The following is a 25218-nucleotide window of genomic DNA, read 5'->3' on the forward strand; positions in this document are numbered from 1 at the left end:
TAAGCTAAATGGGGGCTTCAGAAGTCCTACAATGGTTGGAGATTGGACATTGACCCAACAAATCACAGGTGACCTGGCATCAGTTAACAGATGCAGTAAGGCTTGGAGCCTAAGGCTCCAGCAGCAGCCACAGGAATATGAGTGGTGACACATGTCCATTAAAAGCAATTCAACTTTTCTGACCAGATTTCTCTCTTTTTTTTTTTTTTTAAACAAAGCTTTTCCAAGCAAGAATAGTTGGTAATTTATGATGCTGGCCTGGGATGTTCAGCCAAGCAAACAATGTCATTGGTTAAGCAGCCCCTGTTTCACTATAATAGTTTTTAGGGGAATTTGCAGTTGGCTGTTCATAGCACTACAACTGGTGCTCCATCCTTTAATGCTCTGCACTGGATCACAGAGGAGCTGGTGAAATGCAAATAAAGGTTGTAGCCTTCTGTGAAGATTTAAGCCATTAACCTTTTGAGAATGGTAAATAAAAATACATAAAAAATTAATGTTCTTGGTTTTATATTTGCTTTTTCTCCCACTTTTTATGTTTTCATAGTTATGCTATTTCTAGCTCTTAGTGCAGTGGTTCCTAAACCTGGTCCTGGAGGCACCCCAGCCAGTCAGGTTTTCAGGATAACCACAATGAATATTCATCAGATAGATTTGCATGCTGTGTTTGTTGGGTCAATGTCCAATCTCCAACCATTGTAGGACTTCTGTAGCCCCCATTTAGCTTATAGGATTTAGAAAACTCAGACTCATATGTGCACAATTGAAGAATCATCCCAATCTACTACTACTAGACATAACCAGCACTGTACATATTCTATGCAGGTATTTCTCTGTCCCTAGTGGGTTCACAGTCATTGTACCTGGGGCAATGGAGGGTTAAGTGACTTGCCCAGGATCACAAAGAGCTGCAGTGAATTGAGCCCAGTTCACCAGGATCTCAATCTGCTGCACTAACCATTAGGCTACTCGTCCACTCCCCAATCAGAAAAGCTAATTCCATGCTATTTGATTGTAAACGGACCCCATGCAACTTGGTAATCAGTACTGGATCAAGCGACGTGCCCCTTTTTATACTTTTGAAAGAAGCCCTCAGACCCTAATTAATCCCTCACCATCTTAGTGGAAGAAAAAATAGGTGAAAATGCCACACGAGAAACCAACACTATCTTGTGGCAGATTGTGATGGATACATGAGGATAGATGCTGGCAGCAACGTTTCCAAATGATCTTGTTTTGGACAGAGTATAAATGGCACAGAACCTTTGAGTCATGAGAAGACAAGCAGCCTAAAAGAGGCTGCACCATACACCGGGTTAATCTAGTTTACCTAGAGAGCAGGCCACCTGTACCAAACACAGACTTCTGTTTACACTAACCTGGGGAACCCTTGGCAGTATCTGAAATGTGGTACTATAGCATACAGCTGTAGTTGACAGAACATATATAGGTTGGCTTATATAGATGTTTTTTCCAGGCCAAGTTACTTGAAAAACAAAAGTTAGCTGTTTAAAGATGACCCAGACTTGCCATTTGTGAAACACACAATTCATGCCCAGATGCTCTTAAGATCCCTGTTAACCAACCATATTTTCAAATCGGTAAAAATTACTGATTTGGAAATACTGATGGATTCTTTAAAGAGAATTGCATGCAAATGAGCTGTTCACTGCTTTTGCGAATAGGGCTCATTTGCATGCAATGGGGGGAAGCCAGCCAGCTGAGCATGCACAAAGCTGCCAATCGCTAAGCGTGACTGCTCTGCGCCTGCCACAGATGGCTTTTGCAGACGCTGCGTGTTTGAAAAAAGCCATTTTGTTTTTTGTTTCCCATTCGGGCACTTGAATGCTGGTGCCTGCTGCTGGCCCGTACCCCAAGTGATCTGGACAGCAACCACCTTGCAAAAGTTTGGCTGTTCTTTAGAGTTGCCCCTGCTTCTGCCAAACTTTTTCCTGCTGAGCCCATGCAGATCTCACCATCCCCAATGTCCACTTGTCCCATTGCAGCAGTGACAAGGACCCCATTTTCCAGTACCTTCAGGGCTCGGGGAGGCTGCAGTGTTTTTCTTTAGAGGTCTGTTATGCTGAATTCCTGAAGGTTTTGTATCTTGCTGTGGCTCAGCTGGGGTTAAAGGCCTTTTTTTCAGTGCTTGTCTGCAGTAGGTGGGTTGAGGAAGTGAGGGGGAAAGAAAGAGCAGCTCTGCGAGGGTCCAGATGATTCTAATGGGCTGAAATTCTTTCCCCTGTTCAGCTGTCATTCTAGGCAGTACCGACAGCGCCTGAGCACCTGTTAAAATTTAGATGGTAAAGGTAGGGGCTGCTTCTTGCATCGGGTCTGAAAAATGGTTATACATTGCCTTGCATGCACATTCGTAATTAGCTCATTATAATAGCTTTGCATTCTGTTTTCATTAGCTGCTATCGTGATAGGAAAACAGCTTGGATAACCCTTTTGTGCATGACTCATTTTACTCCTGGCTCACTAGTGGTATAAAAATCATGTTGCTGGTTTTGTGCATCTGGGCTTCATTGAGCTCTTGTAAGTGAAAGCCTGCTGGTCTTCTCCACTGGCCCTTTACCAGAAGGGGTGCACACTGAGCACCTGCTTCTAAAAAGAGGACATGTTTCCTTCTGATCTTCACATGCTTTGCTGGCTTTATCCATACTCCAGGGTGTTATCTGAAAGCCTTCATGTTTAACACTATTGACTAACAGCGGAGGAAAACTGGGCCAGACCTGAGGCCATTTAACCATCCATCCCTTTGTTTTGTAAATAAATTGTAGAGCTTGTTCTGTCTTATGTATGATGATTGCTGATAAGAGACCATTTATTTTTACTCTTAAAAAAGTAATGAATTTCACACAAAGTAAGAATCTGTAAATTATTTCTAGAAGGGAAAAATATTAGACAAGGGGAAGCTGTAAGCTTTAGACATCAACAGCACTACAAGCCCAAGTTATTAAATGTTTCCCCCACAGGCAACGAATGGGGGGAAACATTTTACAGTTTACAGATATCAGACTCTCTGTTGCTGACATATAAAGTAAGACCCCATTTTTATTCTTCTTTCTTTCTTACAGTAATTGTTGCAAAATAGTAAGTTCTCAATGTGAGAAAATAAGTGTGAAATCCCCTGGTGAAACAATTAAGTATTTTCCATGGCATCCACTTCCTACAGGCACCCAAAGTCAAGGTAGGCACCAACTGGGGTTAGCGCTGGCGTTCTGCCAGTCAATTAACCAAAGTTTGTCCTGGTCTTGTGTGTCTTAGTTTCTTTTGTTCTGCTAGTGCATGGCTTTAGAATAGAAGGTATACAGAATACAAAGACGGAAGCAATCCTACTGCCCCTGATGGAAAACAATAAAAACAAAAGTTCCCACTGCTGGAGAGGTGGGTCAGATCCTGTGCAAGGAAAGGAGATGCATCAGACACCATCTTGAAATAGGAGCATGTTGGAATGAAGACGGAGTTTTACAGATGAAGTCCCCCCCCCATGGGGAACAACTGCTATAATATACTGGCTTCTTTCATGGCTTCCACCCACCTGCAAAACAGTTGTGAGGTACAGTCAGATTTATGCTAAGAAAAAAAAAATCCAGTACTCATTTTGTAACAATTGATGATGGAAGTCTTTAGTTGTATATTATTTCATATTGAGTTAGATATCTGTTACTTGTTAAAAAATTACAGAGGTTTAAAAAACTAAATACTTTGAAAATAAAGAAAAAAAAATTGAGAACGCATATTTTGAGAACACTGCACCAGACCACAAGGCTTGGTATGAGCATTTTGATTTAGAATTCTTTCCCATTGGCATATAATTCCAGTCTGTGGTTTTCCCACTTGTGTCAATCAGTGTTAAATTTTGCATTGTACCTATCTAATTCAAATACAATAAACCAGAAAAATAATCTGAAGTGATCTGGGCCGAACGTTTTGTTAGCATTATTGAACAAAATGAACTAGGAGCTGCACCAACCCTTAAGATTAACTAGTTCTAATACTAACCCCCCCCCCCCCCCCCCCCCCCAAATAGTATGGACCAAAACATTGGTCAGTCCATTCTGTAACTATGTACTTCATAATTTCCGTTCCACAATTCTTTGCTATTTGTTACCATTATGACCATTTCTCACTGAGTGAGGCTTTTCATTAAATTACTGCTTGGTCTCGTAACTGTGGCCATGTCATTGTTTGGTTTTTGCTTTGTTTTTAATTGTTTATTTTATGTATGTCATGTTGTTTGCTGCATTAAGTGGCTGGACTAATTTTGTGGGTTATGAATGACAGATAAAAGAAACAAGAGCTGGTTAGAGACACATATGCCTCCTGTGATGTAATGTGTGGATAGTGGAAAGCTGAAACTCAACAGTTCTACTACCAAGGTTCCCAAGAGGTTGGGCATGCAGTCACCATAGGTCAGTGAGGTTTTAGCCATCAAATCACTTTCAAGAGTGGCCAGTTTCAACTACTTTTACAGTGATTTTTGCCTACCCTGCTCAAGTCAATGAAACACAGAAGCAGGACAAGTTGATATACATATGGTTTGAGTGGGTATGGTCTGAGAATGGTTTCCTAAAGTAAATTAAATACACTGTTCTCATTCCCCCCTCCCCCACCACCCATAGAAGGAAACAATTGCTTGTAAAAGCACTACTGCTCCCAGGTACATTTTCCATCGTTACTACCAACCTCTGAGACACTATTTCCCCACTACAAGCCTTAGGGATGTTGTTCCGCAGCAATACTTTTAAATCCGAAATGGCCATACATGTGCACACGGCAAGGATTTATCTTCAGGTTAACTATGGAGTATTTATCTTATAAAGAGATCTGTGCAGTCTTAAAGTTCAGGTAATAATTACATCTTTTTGGCTGATCCTTTATGTGGTCTCACAGCCCAACAAAACTTAAGCTTTCTCCAGGACCACTCAAGGGGAAGGTGAAAACTTTTCTCTCCAGGAGTGGAGGAAGTAGAGTAATGGTTAGAACAGTAGGCTGCAAACAAGAGAAACCAGGGTTTAAATCCCACTGTAGTTCCTCACCTTAGGTATAAACTTAGATTGTGAGTCCTATCTTGTTGGGCAGACTGGATGGATTGTTCAGGTCTTTATCTGCCGTCATTTACTATGTTACTATGCATTTAACTGGTGAGTAGGGATGTGTGCAGGGAAAAATGCATTTAAAAAAACTGTACTTATGGCCTTTGCCCAATTTTCAGATTTTATTTCAGTTTGTTTGGCAAAATGGTAGACACTATTATAAAGAACAAAATTACAGAGCATATGCATAAACATGGATTAATGAGACAAAGCCAACATAGATTTAGTGAAGGGAAGTCTTGCCTCACCAGTCTACTTCATTTCTTTGAAGAGGTGAACAAACGTGGGTAAAGGTGAGCCGGTCAATATTTTGTATCTGGATTTTCAAAAGGCGTTTGACAAAGTACCTCATGAAAGACTCCAGAGGAAACTGGAAAGTCATGGGATTGGAGATAGTGTTCTATTGTGGATTAAAAACTGGTTAAAAGATAGAAAACAGACAGTAGGGTTAAATAGTCAGTATTCTCAATAGAGAAGGGTTGATAGTGGGGTTCCACAGGGGTCTGTGTTGGGACAGCTGCTTTTTAACATATTTATAAATCTATGTATGGGAATAACTAGTGAGGTCATTACATTTATTTATTACATTTGTATCCCATATTTTCCCACCTATTTGCAGGCTCAATGTGGCTTACATAGTACCGGAAAGGTGTTCGCCAACTCCACTATGAACAAATACAAAGTGATGTTGTGGTAGGATAAGGTTCATGTGGAACAGACACATTAGGGAATCGTAGAGCGGAAGAGTTATGTCCATTACGTGCTTTGGTTTCGTTGTGTTGCAGAGTTCAGGCATTTAAGTTGGATCGGTAGGGTATGCCTTTTTGAACAGGTTAGTTTTTAGTGATTTCCAGAAGTTTAGGTGGTCATACGTTGTTTTCACGGCTTTTGATAATGCATTCCACAGTTGTGTGCTTATGTAGGAAAAACTGGATGCATAAGTTGATTTGTATTTGCTTTTAGCACAAAGTTATTCAAAGTTGTTGAATCTCAAGAGGATTATGAAAAATTGCAAGAGGACCTTGGGAGACTGGGCATCCAAATGGCAGATGTCGTTTAATGTTAGCAAGTGCAAACTGATGCATGTGGGAAAGAGGAACCCAAACTATAGCTATGTGATGCAAAGTTCCACATTAGGAGTCAGTGACCAGGAAAAGGATCTAGATGTCATTATTGACGGTGCATTGAAACTCTCTGCTCAGTATGTAAAGCAAATAGAATGTTAGGTCTTATTAGGAAAGGAATGGAAAACAAAAATGAGGATGTTATAATGCCATTGTATTTCTCCATGGTGTGACCGCACCTTGAATACTGTGTGCAATTTTGGTCACATCATCTCAAAAAAGATACAGTGGAATTAGAAAAGGTACAAAGAAGGGTGACAAAAATGATAAAGGGGATTGAACTTCCTTATGAGAAAAGGCTAAAGCAGCTAATAATGAGTGAACAGATAGACATGAATCACTTGTTTACTCTTTTCAAAAATACTAGGACTAGAGGGCACGCAATGAAGCTACCAAGAAAATATTTCTTCACTCAATGTGATAAAAGCAGCTTAGTGGGATTTAAAAAAGGTTTGGCTATCTTCCTAAAAGAAAAGTCCATAAGCCATTATTAAGACTGACTTGGGAAAATCCACTGCTTATTTCTAGGATAAGGAGCATAACATTTATTGTACTGTTTTCAGATCTTGCCAAGTACTTGAGACCTGGATTGGCCACTGTTAGAAACAGGCTACTGGGCTTGACGGACATTTGGTCTGCCTTAGTATGGCAATGCTTATGTACTTATGTTCACATAAATTAATACTTTTTTAAAATGCATGCAAATTGACTGGTTGTGTATTAACTCATAGGTTAACATGCGTTAAATCTATTTTGTGTGCACTAAGAAGCATTTTACTACAACTTAGTGTTTATTATGTGCTACTTGGCCCATAGGATTCCCAGTATTTAGTGTGCACTAAGCTTTAGTAAAAAGGCCTCTAAATTCTTTCATGTGGGGAAATGGGACTTGATATACCGCCTTTCTATGGTTTTCACAACTACATCCAAAGCGGTTTACATAGTTTGTACAGGTACTTATTTGTACCTGGGGCAATGGAGGGTTAAGTGACTTGCCCAAAGTCACAAGGAGCTGTACCCCAGAACCAAAGTCCATTGCACAACCACTAGGCTACTTCTCCACTCTAATAAGGCATGGGCTAAATATAAACCTATCCAAAACAAGAATGCCACAGTTACTTTCTTCCAAGTATTTCTGACATACTTTAACTGCACTTTTGGGAGGGATTCTGATCAGATACTGGGGAGTGTGAACTGTGACAAGGCAGAAGGTAGAGCAATTGCAGGGAAGGTCTGCAAACACAGGTATAAGCTGAAGCAAACAGCTTCTATGTTGTTGGGTTTTTTTTAGCCCTTCCCCCTTTCCTTTTAGACTCCCCAGTCTCTGCCATCTCTGCTCAAGCAGTACCATGGGACCCTCAGCAGCCCTAGTACTGGAGAAAAACGTTTTCTGTGCTGCTAGCTAGCTTCAGTAGCACCACTCACTTTCTCTTTCTCCTGAACTTTGCTATCACCAGCCAACCTCGACTGAGGGAAACTGAACCTGGGTCCTTTGTCACAGCCTGAGTCCAGGGTCAGCCTGTATTCCCTGTGAACTCACTGCAACTCTCACCCTCTGCAATGTACTTTCAGAAACTGGTCTTTCTATACTTGAAAGCAGCTACTTTCTCCACCAGGATTTCCTCTCTACTGCTTCCAATTAAGATGGGAGTGGGAGACTTGCCTATAATGCAAATAGGTTTATAGGATCCTTGAAAAGCAGGGAGCGAGTAATACAAACTGGAGAGTTTGCCCTGGGGACAATTTCTCCAAATGGATTAGTGTTGCACATATGATGACAAAAATGAAACTCATTCGTAAGCCAGGTCACGTGGAGCACGATCTCTCAAATTTACTGCTGACGCTCATCATAGTACTTGCTTCATAGTATTTTCATAGTACTTCTGGCATTCCTAAGATGTTACATGTATAGGCAATTTAAGAGAAGGATGGGGATGTTTGTACCTCTGTGCTGAGCTGCTCTCCTCTGCTTTGAAACTGAAAAATAAAGTTTCCTTGTGGTAGAGATGGAAAATGGTTCCTCCACCTGTACTTCCTTCCTGGTGTCCATGGAGCAGCCCAAAGCCCAGCAATGGCAAACTCTCGCTGGCTATTTTATCCTGTAGCCCATGAGAAGAGAACAGTAAGGCAGAGAACTCGGGTTTTCCAGCAGAAACTTGTAGCTAACAAACCCACTATGGATTTGCAGTAATTTATGAGCTGTCAAGGTAATTCACTGCTAATGTACTTACACCCAGCAGTCATAAATTTCATCTGCCATAAGTGGCAAAATCCAGAAAAGTCCCCAAACCAAATTAAATTGCAACTCAGCTGCTTGATACTGATAGGATGACAGGACAGTACCTTTCGCCTACTCAGTACATGCTGTAGATCCCACTGTCACAGTCACTGAGCAAGTGAGATAGAAAACATCACACAACCTGGATGTGAGGTAGCAATCCGCATCTACAAGCTGAACACCACAGCCTTGATGCTTGTCAGTCATGTTTTCTGTGCAGTACCAGACAGTGACTGCTACGCTGGGCACATAGAGTAATTTTATAATGGGGTCACGGCCATAGAAGCCGGCTCTGTGGGTGCTTGAGCACCCCCAATATTGAGAGAATTCCTTGTATGTGTCCAGGGAGGGGTTATTGCCATTGGGCTTAGCACCCCCAATAATTCTAAAAAGTTGGCTCCTATGGTCACGGCTATAAACAGGCACCAACTTTAAGCCTACTTTATAATAGAAATAGACCTCTATGGGAGTAATTTTCTACAGGTCGCTGAACGTTAGGGGCTAGGATGAGATGTGCTAAGCGCACAAATTGCTGTTCTAAAACACTACCCTAAGTTCAAAGTTACACACTTAGCTTTATGCATGAGCATCTTGCTAGATCAATGGCTGGAGCAAATGGTTGAGACTAACTGCTGTCAGGCAAATAATTATAATAAGTGCTGGGCACAACCCTGACCTGCCCATGCCCCTCCCATGTCCATGCCCCCTGCCCCTCCCAGGTCCACGCCCCCTGCCCCTCCCAGGTCCACACCCCCCTTGCAGTTGCTTGCATGAGCATCTTGTTAGATCAATGGCTGGAGCAAATGGTTGAGACTAACTGCTGTCAGGCACATAATTATAATAAGTGCTAGGCACAACCCTGACCTGCCCATGCCCCTCCCAGGTCCACACCCCCTGCCCCTCCCAGGTCAACACTCCCTGTCCCTCCCAGGTCCATGCCCCCTTGCAGTTGCTCACTATAGATTGTGTGTGCTCAATTTCTAGTCTAAACTAGTGCCAATTACTGCCAATAATTCACACCAACTAGCAGATAATTATTAAGTTACACACGTAAAGGATGCTATTCTATAACTCTGCATACAAGTTTATAGTGTCTTTATAAAAGTGTCCCAGAAAAGCTGCAAAAATCACAGAAGCTGAGCACATTTACAGCAGCTTGAGAATGCACATTTTACAAAGACTACATTTAAACTCTTCAAAACCTAGCCCTGAGCATTGCCTGCACCATGGTTGTGCACAAGTGCACCCATCTTCTTGTCAATGCATGTCCTTGTAGACGGGGAGTAATTCTATAAGCAGCATTTTATTTAAAAACAAGGTACCTATGTTAGGAGGCCAGTACCAGATATCCAATTATGGGCTGGCCTGATGGAGGAGTGTAAATGGGAGGAGGCTTGTCAAACTTTTACATGCGGAAGTGCAAACTTTATGCCTGTTATTGACAAGTGGCTGCCTAAAAGGTAAAGCATAAATGCTGAGTTATGCCAGTGTTCAGTAATGCATTGGGCACCCCGAGTCTGTCACAGAATTCAAGCAGTGTTTTGATGATTAAATTTATAGAATTGACCCTTATTATAGCGTCTGTTACATATATACCATCCCTACATTTTTCACAATGTCACACTGCCTTTTTAGTTATGTCTGTAGATAAAAGGGAGACGGATGAGCATTGGGATTTGAACTCATGGGTCTGCCTCCTTTCTTTATACAAAGGAGGTTCAGAGCTGAATAATAACGGGGGACCCGGGTACACACCTCACTGGCTTTGTATGTATACAGGACTTTGCCTCTGATAATAAACCAAAGTTTCTTCCAATGCCTTTTCCCCCTCTTACACCTGTGGAGATAACCGCTGATTGACGCACCTTCATCCGATGCTGCTGCCTGACACAGAACAAGAAAGAAAATTAATGTACATAAGTACATAAGTATGTAGCAAGGACCAGTAAATGCACCAAGCATGTGCTGTAAATAATATTGCAGGGGCGTAGCCACGGGTGGGCCTGGGTGGGCCCAGGCCCACCCAGTTTTGGTTCAGGCCCACCCAGCAGTGGAGGCAGCGGAGCGGAGGGAGCAGGCTGAGCTCCGATTCCGCATCTGCCTCCCCAGCCCGCCACTGCCCCGCCACCGCCGCACCTTTAAATATTACAGTTTTGCTGGAGTCGCGGGCAGCCGGCATTGAAGACATCGGCAGGCTTACGCCGGTTCCAGCAGCCTTCCCTTCCCTCGTTGCAAGTCGAATGATGGCTCCGCCCTCGTAGAAACAGGAAATACGTCAGAAGAGGGCGGAGCCATCATCCGACTTGCAACGAGGGAAGGGAAGGCTGCTGGAACCGGCGTAAGCCTGCCGATGTCTTCAATGCCGGCTGCCCGCGACTCCAGCAAAACTGTAATATTTAAAGGTACGGGGGGGGGGCAGGAAGGAAACAGGGCAGACGGGAGAGGAGGGTTGCTGCACATGGTGGAAGAAGGGGAGAGGAGGGTTGCTGGATGGAGGGAAGAGGAGGGTTGCTGGACATGGTGGAAGAAGGGGAGAGGAGGGTTGCTGCACATGGTGGAAGAAGGGGAGAGGAGGGTTGCTGGATGGAGGGAAGGGGAGGATTGCTGGACATGGTGGAAGAAGGGGAGAGGAGGGTTGCTGGATGGAGGGCAGGGGAGAGGAGGGTTGCTGGATGAAGGGAAGGGGAGAGGAGGGTTGCTGGACATGGTGGAAGAAGGGGAGAGGAGAGGGGAGAGGAGGGTTGCTGGACATGGTGGAAGAAGGGGAGAGGAGAGGGGAGAGGAGGGTTGCTGGACATGGTGGAAGAAGAGGAGAGGGGAGAGGAGGGTTGCTGGACATGGTGGAAGAAGGGGAGGAGGGTTGCTGGACATGGTGGAAGAAGGGGAGAGGAGGGTTGCTGGATGGAGGGAAGGGGAGGAGGGTTGCTGGACATGGTGGGAGAGGAGAGGGCAGGGGAGAGGAGGGTTGCTGGATGGAGGGAAGGGGAGAGGAGGGTTGCTGGACATGGTGGAAGAAGAGGAGAGGGCAGGGGAGAGGAGGGTTGCTGGACATGGTGGAAGAAGGGGAGAGGAGGGTTGCTGGACATGGTGGAAGAAGGGGAGAGGAGAGGGCAGGGAAGAGGAGGGTTGCTGCACATGGTGGAAGAAGGGGAGAGGAGGGTTGCTGCACATGGTGGAAGAAGGGGAGAGGAGGATTGCTGGATGGAGGGAAGGGGAGGGTTGCTGGACATGGTGGAAGAAGGGGAGAGGAGGGTTGCTGGATGGAGGAAAGGGGAGAGGAGGGTTGCTGGACATGGTGGAAGAAGGGGAGAGGAGAGGGAAGGGGAGAGGAGGGTTGCTGGACATGGTGGAAGAAGGGGAGAGGAGAGGGCAGGGGAGAGGAGGGTTGCTGGACATGGTGGAAGAAGGGGAGAGGAGGGTTGCTGGATGGAGGGAAGGGGAGAGGAGGGTTGCTGGACTTGGTGGAAGAAGGGGAGAGGAGGGTTGCTGGACATGGTGGAAGAAGGGGAGAGGAGAGGGCAGGGGAGAGGAGGGTTGCTGGATGGAGGGAAGGGGAGAGGAGGGTTGCTGGACATGGTGGAAGAAGGGGAGAGGAGAGGGCAAGGGGAGAGGAGGGTTGCTGGACATGGTGGAAGAAGGGGAGAGGAGGTTGCTGGACATGGTGGAAGAAGGGGAGAGGAGAGGGTAGGGAGAGGAGGGTTGCTGGACATGGTGGAAGAAGGGGAGAGGAGGGTTGCTGGACATGGTGGAAGAAGGGGAGAGGAGAGGGCAGGGGAGAGGAGGGTTGCTGCACATGGTGAAAGAAGGGGAGAGGAGGGTTGCTGCACATGGTGGAAGAAGGGGAGAGGAGGATTGCTGGATGGAGGGAAGGGGAGAGGAGGGTTGCTGGACATGGTGGAAGAAGGGGAGAGGAGAGGGCAGGGGAGAGGAGGGTTGCTGGATGGAGGGGAGAGGAGAGTTGCTGGACATGGTGGAAGAAGGGGAGAGGAGGGTTGCTGGATGGAGGGAAGGGGAGAGGAGGGTTGCTGCACATGGTGGAAGTAGGGGAGAGGAGGGTTGCTGGATGGAGGGAAGGGGAGAGGAGGGTTGCTGGACATGGTGGAAGAAGGGGAGAGTAGAGGGCAGGGGAGAGGAGGGTTGGTGGATGGAGGGAAGGGGAGAGGAGAGTTGCTGGACATGGTGGAAGAAGGGGAGAGGAGGGTTGCTGGATGGAGGGAAGGGGAGAGGAGGGTTGCTGGACATGGATGGAAGGGAGAGAGAAGAAATGCTGGACATGGATGGAGGGGATGGAAGAATGAGGTAGGAGATGAGATGAGGGAAAAGGAAGAGAGGAGAAAAACTGCACATGGATGAAGAAAATAGGCAGAAGCTGGATCCACTAGACAGTCAAGTCTGCAGAGGACCCAGCTTTTACTTATGGATATAGAGCAAGAAATGAAGAAGAAAGGAGGAAAGTAAAGAAATAAATGGAAAGGAAGCCCTGGAAACGGAGTTAAGAGGACAGATAGCAGCAGAATCAGATACTGGGCCAGCATGATCAGAAAAACAGTCACCAGACAACAAAGGTAGAAAAAAATCATTTTATTTTCATTATAGTGTTTGGAATATGTCCACTTTGAGAATCAGGTGCTCAACATTAAAAGTTTATATTTATTTACTTATTTATGGCATTTTATCCCACATTAAACATGAATTGAATTGGAACCTGGGATCATTTAAATTTTTTTTTCCTGGAGACAGTAATGCATTGCCCCCCCCCCCCCCCCCCAGGCTCTCTCCCCAGCTATAGCCAGCTCTGCAATTTTGAGGGGGGGGGGGGGGGGCGCAGAGGTGGACCGGGGAGAGAGCCTGTTGTTAAACATTTACCAGCACACCACTGTCTAGTGCCCACCCATCCAACCTGTTGGCCCACCCAAAAATTGACTTCTGGCTATGCCACTGTAATATTGTCAAAACTTTCAGCACTGAGCAGGGTGAGATCAGAACCAGTTGAGCAGTGAGAAGTAACAAGACCACTACTGATTCTTCAGCTAACTGGTGCATGTCACAGGACCATAGGACATGCTGTGCTGGGCCAGTCCAGTGGTCCATCAACCCCAGCATCCTGTCCAACATCTGGGTTACCTATAAAAATACTCAAATAGATCCTAACAGGGAAATGGAGATCCATTTGCTGCTGCTCACTCCAAACCTTCCTCTCTAATAGTTAATGAGCATGTCCTCCAGACACTTGTTGAAATGCTTTATTTTATGTTGATTTAAGAACTTTATTTTGAAACCTTGATCACAACCTTTGGCAACTTTCTTAAATTTGTTTTTATCTAACACCAGGACTATCCGAAAGGGTAAATTCCCCGTTTCTTTGATAATTATGTTAGGCATTTAAACTTACACATATTAAATTTTCCTAAACTTCTGACTACCTCCAAAAGATCTGTTTTACAGATTTTTGAAGGAAAACTCAATTACCCTGCTGCTGGTTTTCCGCCTTTGAATAAGATTTATCATCTTCCAGTATCTGGACAACATTCAAGTTCTGCAGATGCTGGCTTGGTTGTGAATGTTTCCTCTGATAGTTTGAATAGAACAGTAGCATACCAAGGGTGGGGCAGTGGTGGCGATCCTCAGGAGGTGCACGGAGCAGTCAAATGACTGTCGGCTCCGCCAGTTCCCTGCCCCTCTGACATAACTTCCTGTTCTGGGGCAGGGGACCGGTGACGCCAACAGCCGCGCAACTACTCTGTGCACTTTCTTGCTAGGAGGAAAGGTGGTGGGAGTGATGCACAGCAGCAACCTGCCCTGGATGGCAAGCAAGCTAGGTACACCACTGGAATATAACATGAATTTTGGAGTGTTCTACTGAAGAAGTGATTGCAAGGTCAACTCTATTGGTGACATTTGTATTTCAGGCTCTTGGACTTCATTTTTCTTGGTGGAAAGTGTCTATTTTCCCAGATATTTCTAAATGGACTCAATTACATAGGAAGAAGTTCCTGGCACTAAAACCTCATGTTATTTCCTTAGGAGCTAGATTTTAATTGAGATTTCCCTACAAATGTATAATTTTCCTTGATCAACATACCTATGTGTTTTCTGAACCTGTTCAGTTACAATTCTTTTTGGAAGGTAGAGGGATTTCTCTGTCAATGCCTTTGACCTCTTAAGTCACTTAATTTAGTAAATGGTTGATAACCTGCTCTCCTCTAATGTGGCTTAATCAAGCTTGATTATTATTATTATTTTGTTTTCCTGTTTGGAGGATTTTCTATGTGTTTTCGCTGGGCTTTTTTTCTATAATCAATGCTTGTTCTTTTTCAAGGTTTTATTTTAGATGGAAATTGCAAAAGGTTTATGAAAAAAAATAAAGAAATTCCCTGTTTACATCTATCACCTCGGCAAGCTGAAGAGCCCTCATCTATTTATCCTCTCTTCATAAGGGAGGTGTTCCATCCCCTTTATCATTTTATTGTCCTTGTCCCATATCCTGGTAATGAATGTGGGTGAGCAAGTCTCACTCTTGTTTAAAAGTTTCAATAAACAGTTACACAGTACAGTATAAGAAACCTTAGTGTATGAGAGGATGTTGCATCCTAAACCCTCCCCCCCCCGCCCATTGTCAGTATAGGGAAGTAGTATAGCCCCACCCCACCCCCCCAAGCTGTTTCACAGACTGCTTTAGAAGGCAGTACAATATTGCTCTTGCCTTTTTCACAGGCAGCATTCATTTCGCTTACCTCCTTAAGAGCAGATGGGATTTTCTTTTGTTTCTTGAATGCAGTGGGCTGAATATTGTGGAACACAAAGGAAAACGCACTGCCAGAAAGGCGGGCGGAGGGTGGTGGGTAACTCACAGACACTGCAGGCAGCTCTGCAAAACCAGGGCAGAAAATACTCATGGCAGAAACAGGTATCAATGAAATAGTACTTGCGTGGTTCAGATCCTACCTATCAGACAGGTACAGTAACAGACCATACTATTTGGCAGCACCTCATCAACACCATGGGCATTGACCTGTGGGGTACCACGAGGATCGATACTGTCACCAATAGTTACCTCAAGCCACTAGACGAGCTGATTTGATCGATGGACACTCAGTTCTATATCTACGCGGATGATATGCAGCTACTCATACCCATTGAACCTGACTTACCCACAGCCCTGAATAAACATACTACCTGTCTAACATCAATTCAAGAATGGGCTAAACACAACAAACTCTGCCTGCCCTGAACCCAAGCAAAAACAAGCTTCTTTGAGTCCCTAACACAAGTGGGTACATACCTGACATCAAAATCTCTTTTAGGAAATATGAACCCCCCTCATATCACAAGTCAGGAACCTTGGAATACAGTCAAGATTCAACACTTACTCTGATCCCCCAAATCCAAGCAACCTTCAAGAGCTGCTTCTATCATCTGCGACAACTACGCTGCCTCTCTCCTTACATCGAGAAGGCAAATCTTGTCTTACTTGTGCATGCCATGATAACATCAAGACTGGATTACTGTAATGCACTCTACAATGGTCTGACAACAAAGGGTCTGCACCACCTTCTATCAGTCTTGCTGCATCATTCCGAATCAAGGGTGTAAGCGACGTGATCACATCACACCATTTTTGCAAAAACTTTACTGGCTACCATTACTACAAATACAGGGCTAAATTTAAAACGCTGTCTGATCTTCAAGGTCCTTACAGGAAATGGCCTCGAGTAGGTGAAGAACAGGATGACCTTCTACACACCTCCAAGGACACTAAGATCCTCCCAAGGAGTTTTCCTAGCCACACCCTTTCCAAAAGACATTACGTGATGTGATACCCGCAAACATGCCTTTTCCAGAGTAGCCCCCACACTTTGGAATGCATCCCTGAAATGCTCCACTTAACACAAGACTATCTCTAGTTCAGGAAGGAGGTGAAAGGTTGGCTCTTCAACCAGGCCTTTAATGAAAGAACTTATTAACTTGCTAGTCAGTCACACACACACACAGAATGATACCAGCTGCACATACTATAGCCGGATATGTTTAGCTAAGATAATATTCAATCACCTTTCTGACCTTAAGTGCAACTTTTTTTTACATTAGTCCCCTTATTTTCTAACTCCTGTCTTATCTATGTGTTCCATCTTTGCTTACACCCTATGCTGTCTATTAAAATATTTAATTGCATATTGTGTTGACATTGTAAGAAGTATACTATGACATACTTTGTATTGTTATTTGAATATTTTTACTACTGTAATTGTCTATTGTTTATGTTTGACTTATTCTTGCTGTACACGGCTTTGAGTGAATTCCTTCAAAAAGGCGGTAAATAAATCCCAATGAACATTTAGCAGATTTTGGACTCCTGCAGATAAGTTACCAATACTGCAGCTCCAGTCCCAAGGCCCCAGAAATTCCCCAGCCCATCCTGCAATCAGAAAAATGCTAGAAAGCAATAAATCCAAGTCCAGCCAGGAACCAGGAAGACCCCAGCTTAGTCTGTCCCTCAGAGAAGCAGAGAGACCCCAGCCCAACCCATGCCTCAGAAAATGCTAGGAAGCAGGGAATCTCAGGACCCCAGGAACCAGCAAGAGCCCAGCCCAGCCTGGAACGCAAGAGGTCTCCAGCTGAGTAAGCCCAACTGCAAGGTCATTAGGCTCCCCAAGTGAACCTTTAGCCTTGCGCCCCCCTCAATTAACTTTAGGCCGCTAGACTCCTCCACCCCTCCCCCTCAAATTTTGATAATTAAACTCAATTATGATCATCCCAATACCATCTCTCCTGAAGTCATCTTGTTAAAATGTGTGGAAGTACAGAAGCACCCACTGGTGGTTCTTTGAGTCTGTGGGAACGTCTGGACCTATCGTTTTGCTTTCACTGTAGCCGCTCTTTGGCATCTCTTAGGCAACCGCCTAGCACTTACGCTGGCCCTGGTGGAGGTTAACAATGAGAGATCTGCATTAATGTGCACTTAACATCTGTGTTATTACCTCTTTTTCTCAGCTCAGCGTAACAGCTGTCACAAACTTTTGCTATGCGATCCTTCAGGTACTTGAGAGGATATTTGTGTCTGGAGCAGTTTCGACATATGATCTGCATAGAAACATTGTTCTCATATTAGAACAGTGAATGGCATTGCTGTAGTGTTTATGGTCTCGTAACAGGTTTCCAGATACTATACAGTGTGAGCAGCAGGGGCGTAGCCATACGTCGTGGTGGGAGGGGGCCAGAGCCCAAGGTGGGGGGCACATTTTGGTCTGCCATCAGCCTGCTGCTTCCCACCCACTGCCGCAGCAAATACCTTGGCTGGCAGGGGTCCCCAACCCCTACCAGCTGAAGCATTGTCTGCCCTGCTCTGTCTTCCCCTCACGTCCTGCCTGCTCTTTTTAGTGAGGGGAAGAGAGAGCAGGGCAGGCAACATGGTGTCCTCGGAGACCGGTGCTGGACAAGGCTTCATTCAGCTGGTGGGGGTTGGGGACTCCACCAGTAAAACCAGGGGCTCAGAGGAAATTTTGGTGGCCCAGGCATGCAACTGACTGAATGAATGTGCTTTTATGCTTATTTACCAAACCTCTGTGCTGAGTCCTATCTGCTTCACTTATCCTTGTATTATTAGTAGCGCTTCCAAGTTACCCACCTCCAGGAGTGAGATTTTGGGCCAGTGCCAGACTGGATGGGCCGTGCAGGTCTACTATGTTACTATTCTGATACATTACAGGAACTGGGTAAAATCAAGGACTACAGTGCTTTGGGAAGGAAGTTCAGAACCAGGACTTGCCAAAAAGTCTCCTGGCACAAGGATCTGGGCAGCCAATTTTTCTTACCTTCCCGCAGGCATGGCAATGGTGCCGTCTCAGGGTCAGTTTGAAATCACAGCCGCAGTTCATACACATCATCACATGGGACACTGGGATCAAGGTTGGGGGTTTCTCCCCTAGAGATCCCCCCAACTTCTCCTTCACCTGTAAAAGCCAAGACACAGAAAGCAAGAAGGAATTCACCAAGTGAAGATAACCTTCAGTATTGTTTGGTTGGGGGTGGTGGAGGGGCAGAGAGACCAGCAGGGAATGTGTTTCTACTCTCCACATCCCATTTCATTTGAAAAATCGCTGGAGGCACAACGAAGGAAGAGAGGCCACAGGCCCTGGGTAGATCAGGGATGAAGGCAAGCCCTTTTCTTCAGCACAGCCCTTTCCTCCCATTTCTTTGCCTTTATTGGGCTACAATCACAGCTGTCCAAGTCTTCCCCCATTTTATACCCCCTTTTCAGTCTACACCGTTCAACTGCTAGCTGGTCTTGGCAGCAGAGGACAAAGTGGCTGAGGCTCCACTGCTGTCCTTCTTATGGCACGGACCAAACAGTGAGAGGGAGGGAGGGAAGGAGATGCAACAAGTGTGCCAACCATGCAGTGCATCAGTCCCTGGTATACTCTTAGTACTGTGATGTTAAACTGCAAGGGCAAATCCTGCAGCCCTTGCCATAACATTGCAAGAGACCAGGGCCCCACATGCTCACAGGCAAGAAGACATACCCATATGGCTACCTACAGTGCGTGTTACACATGTGTGTAACCCCCTCCCCTCTCTCCAGTTATATGCCATTCATTGTATAATGATAAATTCCATAAATACTTCCTTCAATGAAAACAAAAACTAAAGTCCTGCACCAAAGCACTTTGAAGAATGAATGTTTTTAATTATAGGGTTACTAGGTAGTTCCAGAGTCCTGGTTTTACCCTACTGAATGCAGGACTGGTTCAGTTGGTCTCTGATAACCTAGAGCGTCATATGTGTGTTGGGTTGTACTGTAAGAGCACAGCCTCTTGCCTACCATGAAGTCTATTAGACTGAAAGTAGGGTTACCATTCGTCCGGATTTCCCCGGACATATCCTCTTTTTGAGGGCGCCGTGGGGAGTCCGGGCGGATTTCTTAATTTTCTGGCTTTGTCCGGGTTTCTCCGAGACTCCTGAGACTCCTCCCATCCGTTGTCCTCCTATGCATGCACGCAACGTGCGGCAGTGTCCGTGCGTGTGCACTGCTAGCCAGCCCGCCCCAGTCAGCTGATGTTACTTGTAATGATGATCCTCCCTCCGAGTCCCGCCCTCCGTCCTGCACGCAGGCAGGCGCAGTGCAGCGCTTCAGTGCTACTGCCAGCCTTGTCCCAAGTTGTCCGCTATTCGAACAATGTGGGGTGCTTGCCGAGTGACGGTCCAGAGACTGCGGCCGCTATCGCTGTTACTGCTGCTCGGCGCTATGCTGTGCAGGTGAGTGCTGACTGGGGTCGGTAGTGTGCTGTGCTTCTGAAGGGACTTTCACCAGCTTGCCAGTTGCTGATTTTTTACCTAACTACTACTACCTACTCTACCTTGCTCAAATGAGAGTGGGACAGTCGCTCGACACTTTTCCTAGACCTTTCCCAGCTGCTTCACATTCCCCCATCTCCCTTGCCTAGAGCCTATCGGAGAGCTGCTACAGGAGAGCGCGTCAACTCAAACCACCCTCTAACAAGGAGGTTGGATGAAAACAGGCGACGGAGTGAGCCTAGTCCATTATATGGGCTGAAGCCAGTAGGCGGAGCTTGCCGCCATTTTAGTTCACACAAAACAACAGCAAAAGATTAGTAGTAGAAATAACGGACTGCCTATTCGTGTAAAAAGTCTAAAGCTGTTTGAGTTGTATAGACAGTGCTTTAAAAGGTGGAGAAAAATATATATATTTTTACTAATTATGACTGCTTTTTAATTTATTGAAAGCTTTCCATATCTAGATATTTACATCATGAAATAAAAATTGAAAATCACTAAGGGGGTCTTTTAATAAGTTGCGCTCATGTTTTTAGCACTCGCTAAAAACAGGCAAGCACTAAACATTAGAGACACCAATGTATTCCTATGGGCACCTCTAACGTTTAGTGCGCACTAAAAACGTGAGTGCGCCTTAGTAAAAGACCCCCTTAAACAGCTTAAAATAAATTATTGTAGCTGGTAGAAAAAGCAGTTATAAACTCTGTATTTTGTTCTAATTTTTCGACACTGTTCTATACAATACAGATGGCCAAATTACGGTGAGGATATCCTGTTTCCTGATGGGTTCATCGTAACTGTTGTTGTAATCTGGCCTTGGGAATCCTAGTGTTGTAAAGATGGAATATATTGAAATTAAATAGAAGTTAAACATTGGTAGGGTTACCATTCGTCCGGATTTCCCCGGACATGTCCTCTTTTTGAGGGCATGTCCGGGGCGTCCGGCGGGTTTTGCCCGCACGCACATTTGTCTGGATTTCTGGACAAACGGGCGGGCGAGAGGCGCCGTGGGTCTCCTCTCCCCTTTCTTTATTTGCCTTGGTGGTCTAGCGGTGACATCTTCGGGGCAGGAAAGAGCCCGCCCCTCTTTCCTGCCCGGAGCACTGCCTTGCCCTTCATCCTTCGACTCGGTCTCGGCTGGGGATTCAAAATGGCTGCCAAGAGTTGAAGTCTCGCAAGGCTGCTTCAACTCTCGGCAGCCATTTTGAAGGGGAGGGGAGGGGAGGTGACGGGGGCGAAATGAGGATTCGAAAGGGAAGTGGTGTGGGCGGGGCGTGACATGTGTCCTCTTTTTCAGAGGACAAAATATGGTAACCCTAACTGAAAGTACCTCCCCAAAGGTAACAAGCAGTGGCAGCGTGATCTGCATTATCCAAAATGCTCTGCTCAGCTGGGACACACATTTACCTCCATGCTGGTGTGATAGCCCAGTGCATTGTGGGATTGGTAGTACTCCAGGACTGTCCTGTTGATGGTGCTGTACCACTCATCCCTTTCCGAGCAGGAACTGTGAAAGGAAACGCAGCTCCAGGTCATTAGACAGTAATACAGAGTGCCCAGAGAAGCCTTGGTTCACAATTATGATTTTTACTTCTGATTATTGCCCTAACACAAGAGCCGCCCAATGCAAACACTGTCAAAGTAACTAAAACATCTTAAGAGTTGAAACCATTGCAAATTTAGCTATACACCTAACAATTTCTACCTGCTTAGCAGAGCCCAGTGCTTTTCAAACCTTTACCCAATGTGACCCCATTTTAACATAAAAATTCATGTTACCCCAAATGAAAACAAAACAGATCTCTGGTCCCTACTCTCTCATTCGCTTCCTCTTTCCCTCATTATACAAAGGCATCGGCAGAGGAACCTGCATTTCAATGTACTCAGACCCCAGTACCCTATATGGGGTTTCAGTCTGACAGGAAGGTGGGAACAGGGTCTGTAAACATGTATTTATTTATTGGGATTTATTAACTGCCTTTATGAAGAGATTCATCCAAGGTGGTATACAGCCAGTACAGTTATTTTATTTGTATTTTACTCACAAGTTTTCAGTAGTAGCTCAAGGTGAGTTACATTCAGGTACACTGGATATTTCTCTGTCCCAGGAGGGCTCACAATCAAAGTTTGTACCTGAGGCAATGGAGGGTTAAGTGACTTGCCCAAGATCACAAGGAGCAGTAGTGGGATTTGAACCGGCCACCTCTGGATTGCAAGACTAGTGCTCTAACCACTAGGCCACTCCTCCACTTAAAAACTTACAATTTTGTTAACAGCATAACAATAGCAAAATAACCAAGAATAAACATAAATACAATACATGAGGTAAACTTGAAAACAGTAAATTGAAACCTAATAATAGAATTACCATGAAACGGTATCAAAAATATACACATTTAAAAGCACTGGAATTCAAATACCAGAGATATAATACAATGTTAGCATAATACTAATGATACACCTAATAAGCATTAGAGCATTCAACTAACATAGATATGATCTAAAGATTTTCTACAATACGGCTTACCATATAGCTGAGGCACCAAGAACAGATATATGATGGGAACAAGATGTGTGGTACAGAGTCAGTTGGAATCAGGGGCGTAGCTACGGGACCCAATCTGAGCTCAGGCCCGCCCAATTTATCCTGATAGGCTTAGGTTAACAGTGGGAGTACACAGCCTTTCCGCCGTGGCTCAACCACATACTATTATGCAGCCTGCACTACAGCCAGAAGCTTTCCTCTGGTCCTCCTCCACAGTACCAACTTTTTTTTTTTTTTTTTAATAGAGCACCCGATAGATCCTGATCCAGAAGTCCATCGTACATTGGCTGTCGTAGCGCGGCGCAACACGCCTACTGCCCTTCCTCCAAGTCCAACCATCCAGTTTCACTCTCTCTGCCTTGTCTTGCCTGAACCCCGCCTCCTCCCCATGCACACAAAGACGCCACAGTGGCACACAGGAAAGGCTTCCGGCTGCTGCCGGTATCGCTGCTATTGCGGACCGTGGATCCCCTAAAGTGGCGTCGCTGGATCAGGATCAGCCTTTTGTTGATCCACCCAGGCCTCAGCATTCCCCTGCAGCCCCATAACACAGGAGCCAGCACACATGAAGCACAATGCTCGGTCTCCACCATCTGCAAGGCAAGCCCAGCCGTCTAAGCCCAGGTAAAATAAAAAATTTTTAATGTGTACTTAGTGTAATGCTTGCTGGTGGAAAAATATACCTTTTTCTCCCTAGGCAGTGAAGAGCCCACCTCCACCCAGAAACCCACCAACAATACATTTTAATAGCACCTAGGTTAAAATTTTAAAAAGCTATATATATTTTTCATGTTGTGAGTTTTTCAGTGGGGTTTAAAAAAAAGTTTTAAACTTAATGCAGGTGGGTTTTTGGGTGGAGGTGGGCTCTGCAGTGCACAGGAAATTAAAAAAAAAAAACAACCCCCCCCCCCCCCGAAATGTCTTATACTTAATTCTGGTGGGCTTCAGGGTGGAGGGGTGGGGGGGGAGATGCCTGACCATGGAGAGATGGGTAGGGGGTAGGAAAGGGCTGATGCTGGGCAGGGTAGGGCTGATGCCTACCTATGTGATGGATGGTGGGGAAGGGAAGGACTAATGCTGGGCTACTGGGATGGATGGGGGTAGGGAAGGGAAGGGCTGATGCTGGACTCCAAGGTATTTAACTGTTTTGATTAATCAGGCATTTACATTTGTGATAAAGCAGAGTTTGAAGGATATAAGCCATTGCTGTAATTATATTGCAGGATCCTGTCTTGTGTGTTGAAATGTTTGCCATTATTGTAGACTTATATCTGGTCAAGTTTATGTTGAAGCAGAGCAGCTGTTGGGCAGACTATTTAGAACTAACTCCAAGATCTACCTCTCCACACCAGAAATCTCAGCAGGAATCCAGGCCAAAGCATCAGCCTGCCTGTCTGACATTGCTGCCTGGATGTCTCTATAATATCACCAAAATTCGCCCTTTCCTTTCTGAGCACACTACCAGAACCCTTATCTACACTCTTATCACCTCTCGCTTAGACTATTACAACTTGCTTCTCGCAGGTCTCCCACTTAGCCATCTCTCTCTTCTTCAATCTGTTCAAAATTCTGCTGCATGACTAATATTCCGCCAGGGTCGTTATGCTCATATTAACTCTCTCCTGAAGTCACTTCACTGGCTTCCTATCCGTTTCCGCATACAGTTCAGACTCCTCTTATTGACCTAAAGTGCATTCACTCTGCAGCTCCTCAGTACCTCTCCACTCTCATCTCTTCCTACATTCCTCCCAGGAAACTCCATTCACTGGGTAAATCCCTCTTATCTGGACCCTTCTGCTCCACTGCTAACTCCAGACTCCGTTCCTTTTATCTTGCTGCACCATATGCCTGGAATAGACTTTCTGAGCTGGTACGTCAAGCTCCATTTCTGGCTATCTTCAAATCTAAGCTAAAAGCCCACCTTTTTGATGCTGCATTAAACTCCTAACCCTTATTCACTTGTTCAGAACCCTTATTTTATCATCCTCACTTTAATATTTCCTTCTCTTGTTTGTCCTGTTTGTCTGTCCTAATTCGATTGTAAGCTCTGTCGAGCAAGGACTGTCTCTTCATGTTCAACTGTACAGCGCTGCATACGTCTAGTAGCGCTAGAGAAATAAGTAGTAGTAGTAATTCAATCATCAAGTGCATTCAAAGGCATTATCCCAAGAAACACTATTCATACCTGTATACATAGTGCCCACCCATATTAGCTCTGGGCCCACCCAAAATGTCAGGTCTGGCTACGCCACTGGTTGGAATAATTTGATGGTTAGCTAAAATTAAGGCAAAATCTACCGACTTACTGGCCCCATGCCAACTGCCACTACTGGTCACAGTTTAGGGCTAGAGCGAGGGCATTTGAGATCCTGACTAGGGTTGCCAACTAGATCTAGATTCTCCCAACAGGGCTGATCCATTCATGACCTTACCCCATTGCATTCAGGGACTTGTGGCACTAACTTCCCCATTGGATTCCCTAAGAAAAGCCTGGCTACAAATCTTTGCATGCACTGGGGTAAGCCCAAGACTAGATCAACCCTGTCAGGTGAATCTCGATCCAGTTGGCAACCCTAATCCTGACCCACAGTTTGGGAACCACTGGCTTAGGCTAAGCCGAGATAAACGTCATCACTGAATGCCCAGCTTTGCAGTTTTCTGATTGGCCACTAGATGTCACTACTCATTTATTTATTTCATGGTTAACTATCACAAGTTAAGAACATATGAATAGCCAGCCATACTGGGTCAGACCAATGGTCCATCTAGCCTCTGTATCGTTCCATGGTGCAACCTCACCTTGAGTATTGCGTTCAGTTCTGGTCGCCATATCTCAAAAAAGATATAGCGGAATTAGAAAAGGTTCAAAGAAGAGTG

The 25218-nt window shown here is 45.1% G+C and overlaps 1 protein-coding gene across 1 annotated transcript in view; it reads right to left on the minus strand.

The window, feature by feature from the left end:
• Nucleotides 1-1668: 1668 nt before the first annotated feature.
• Nucleotides 1669-25218, minus strand: part of FGD5 (FYVE, RhoGEF and PH domain containing 5) — a 139858-nt gene continuing 116308 nt past the window's right edge. The window contains 7 exon segments of the mRNA XM_030206261.1: nt 1669-3544; nt 8171-8325; nt 10260-10388; nt 15239-15372; nt 17483-17585; nt 18317-18454; nt 21204-21303. Coding sequence (XP_030062121.1) covers nt 3508-3544; nt 8171-8325; nt 10260-10388; nt 15239-15372; nt 17483-17585; nt 18317-18454; nt 21204-21303 — 796 coding nt within the window. The 3' untranslated portion in view covers nt 1669-3507.

The sequence above is a fragment of the Microcaecilia unicolor genome, chromosome 6 (assembly GCF_901765095.1).
Source record: "Microcaecilia unicolor chromosome 6, aMicUni1.1, whole genome shotgun sequence".
Classification (NCBI taxonomy): Eukaryota; Metazoa; Chordata; class Amphibia; order Gymnophiona; family Siphonopidae; genus Microcaecilia; species Microcaecilia unicolor.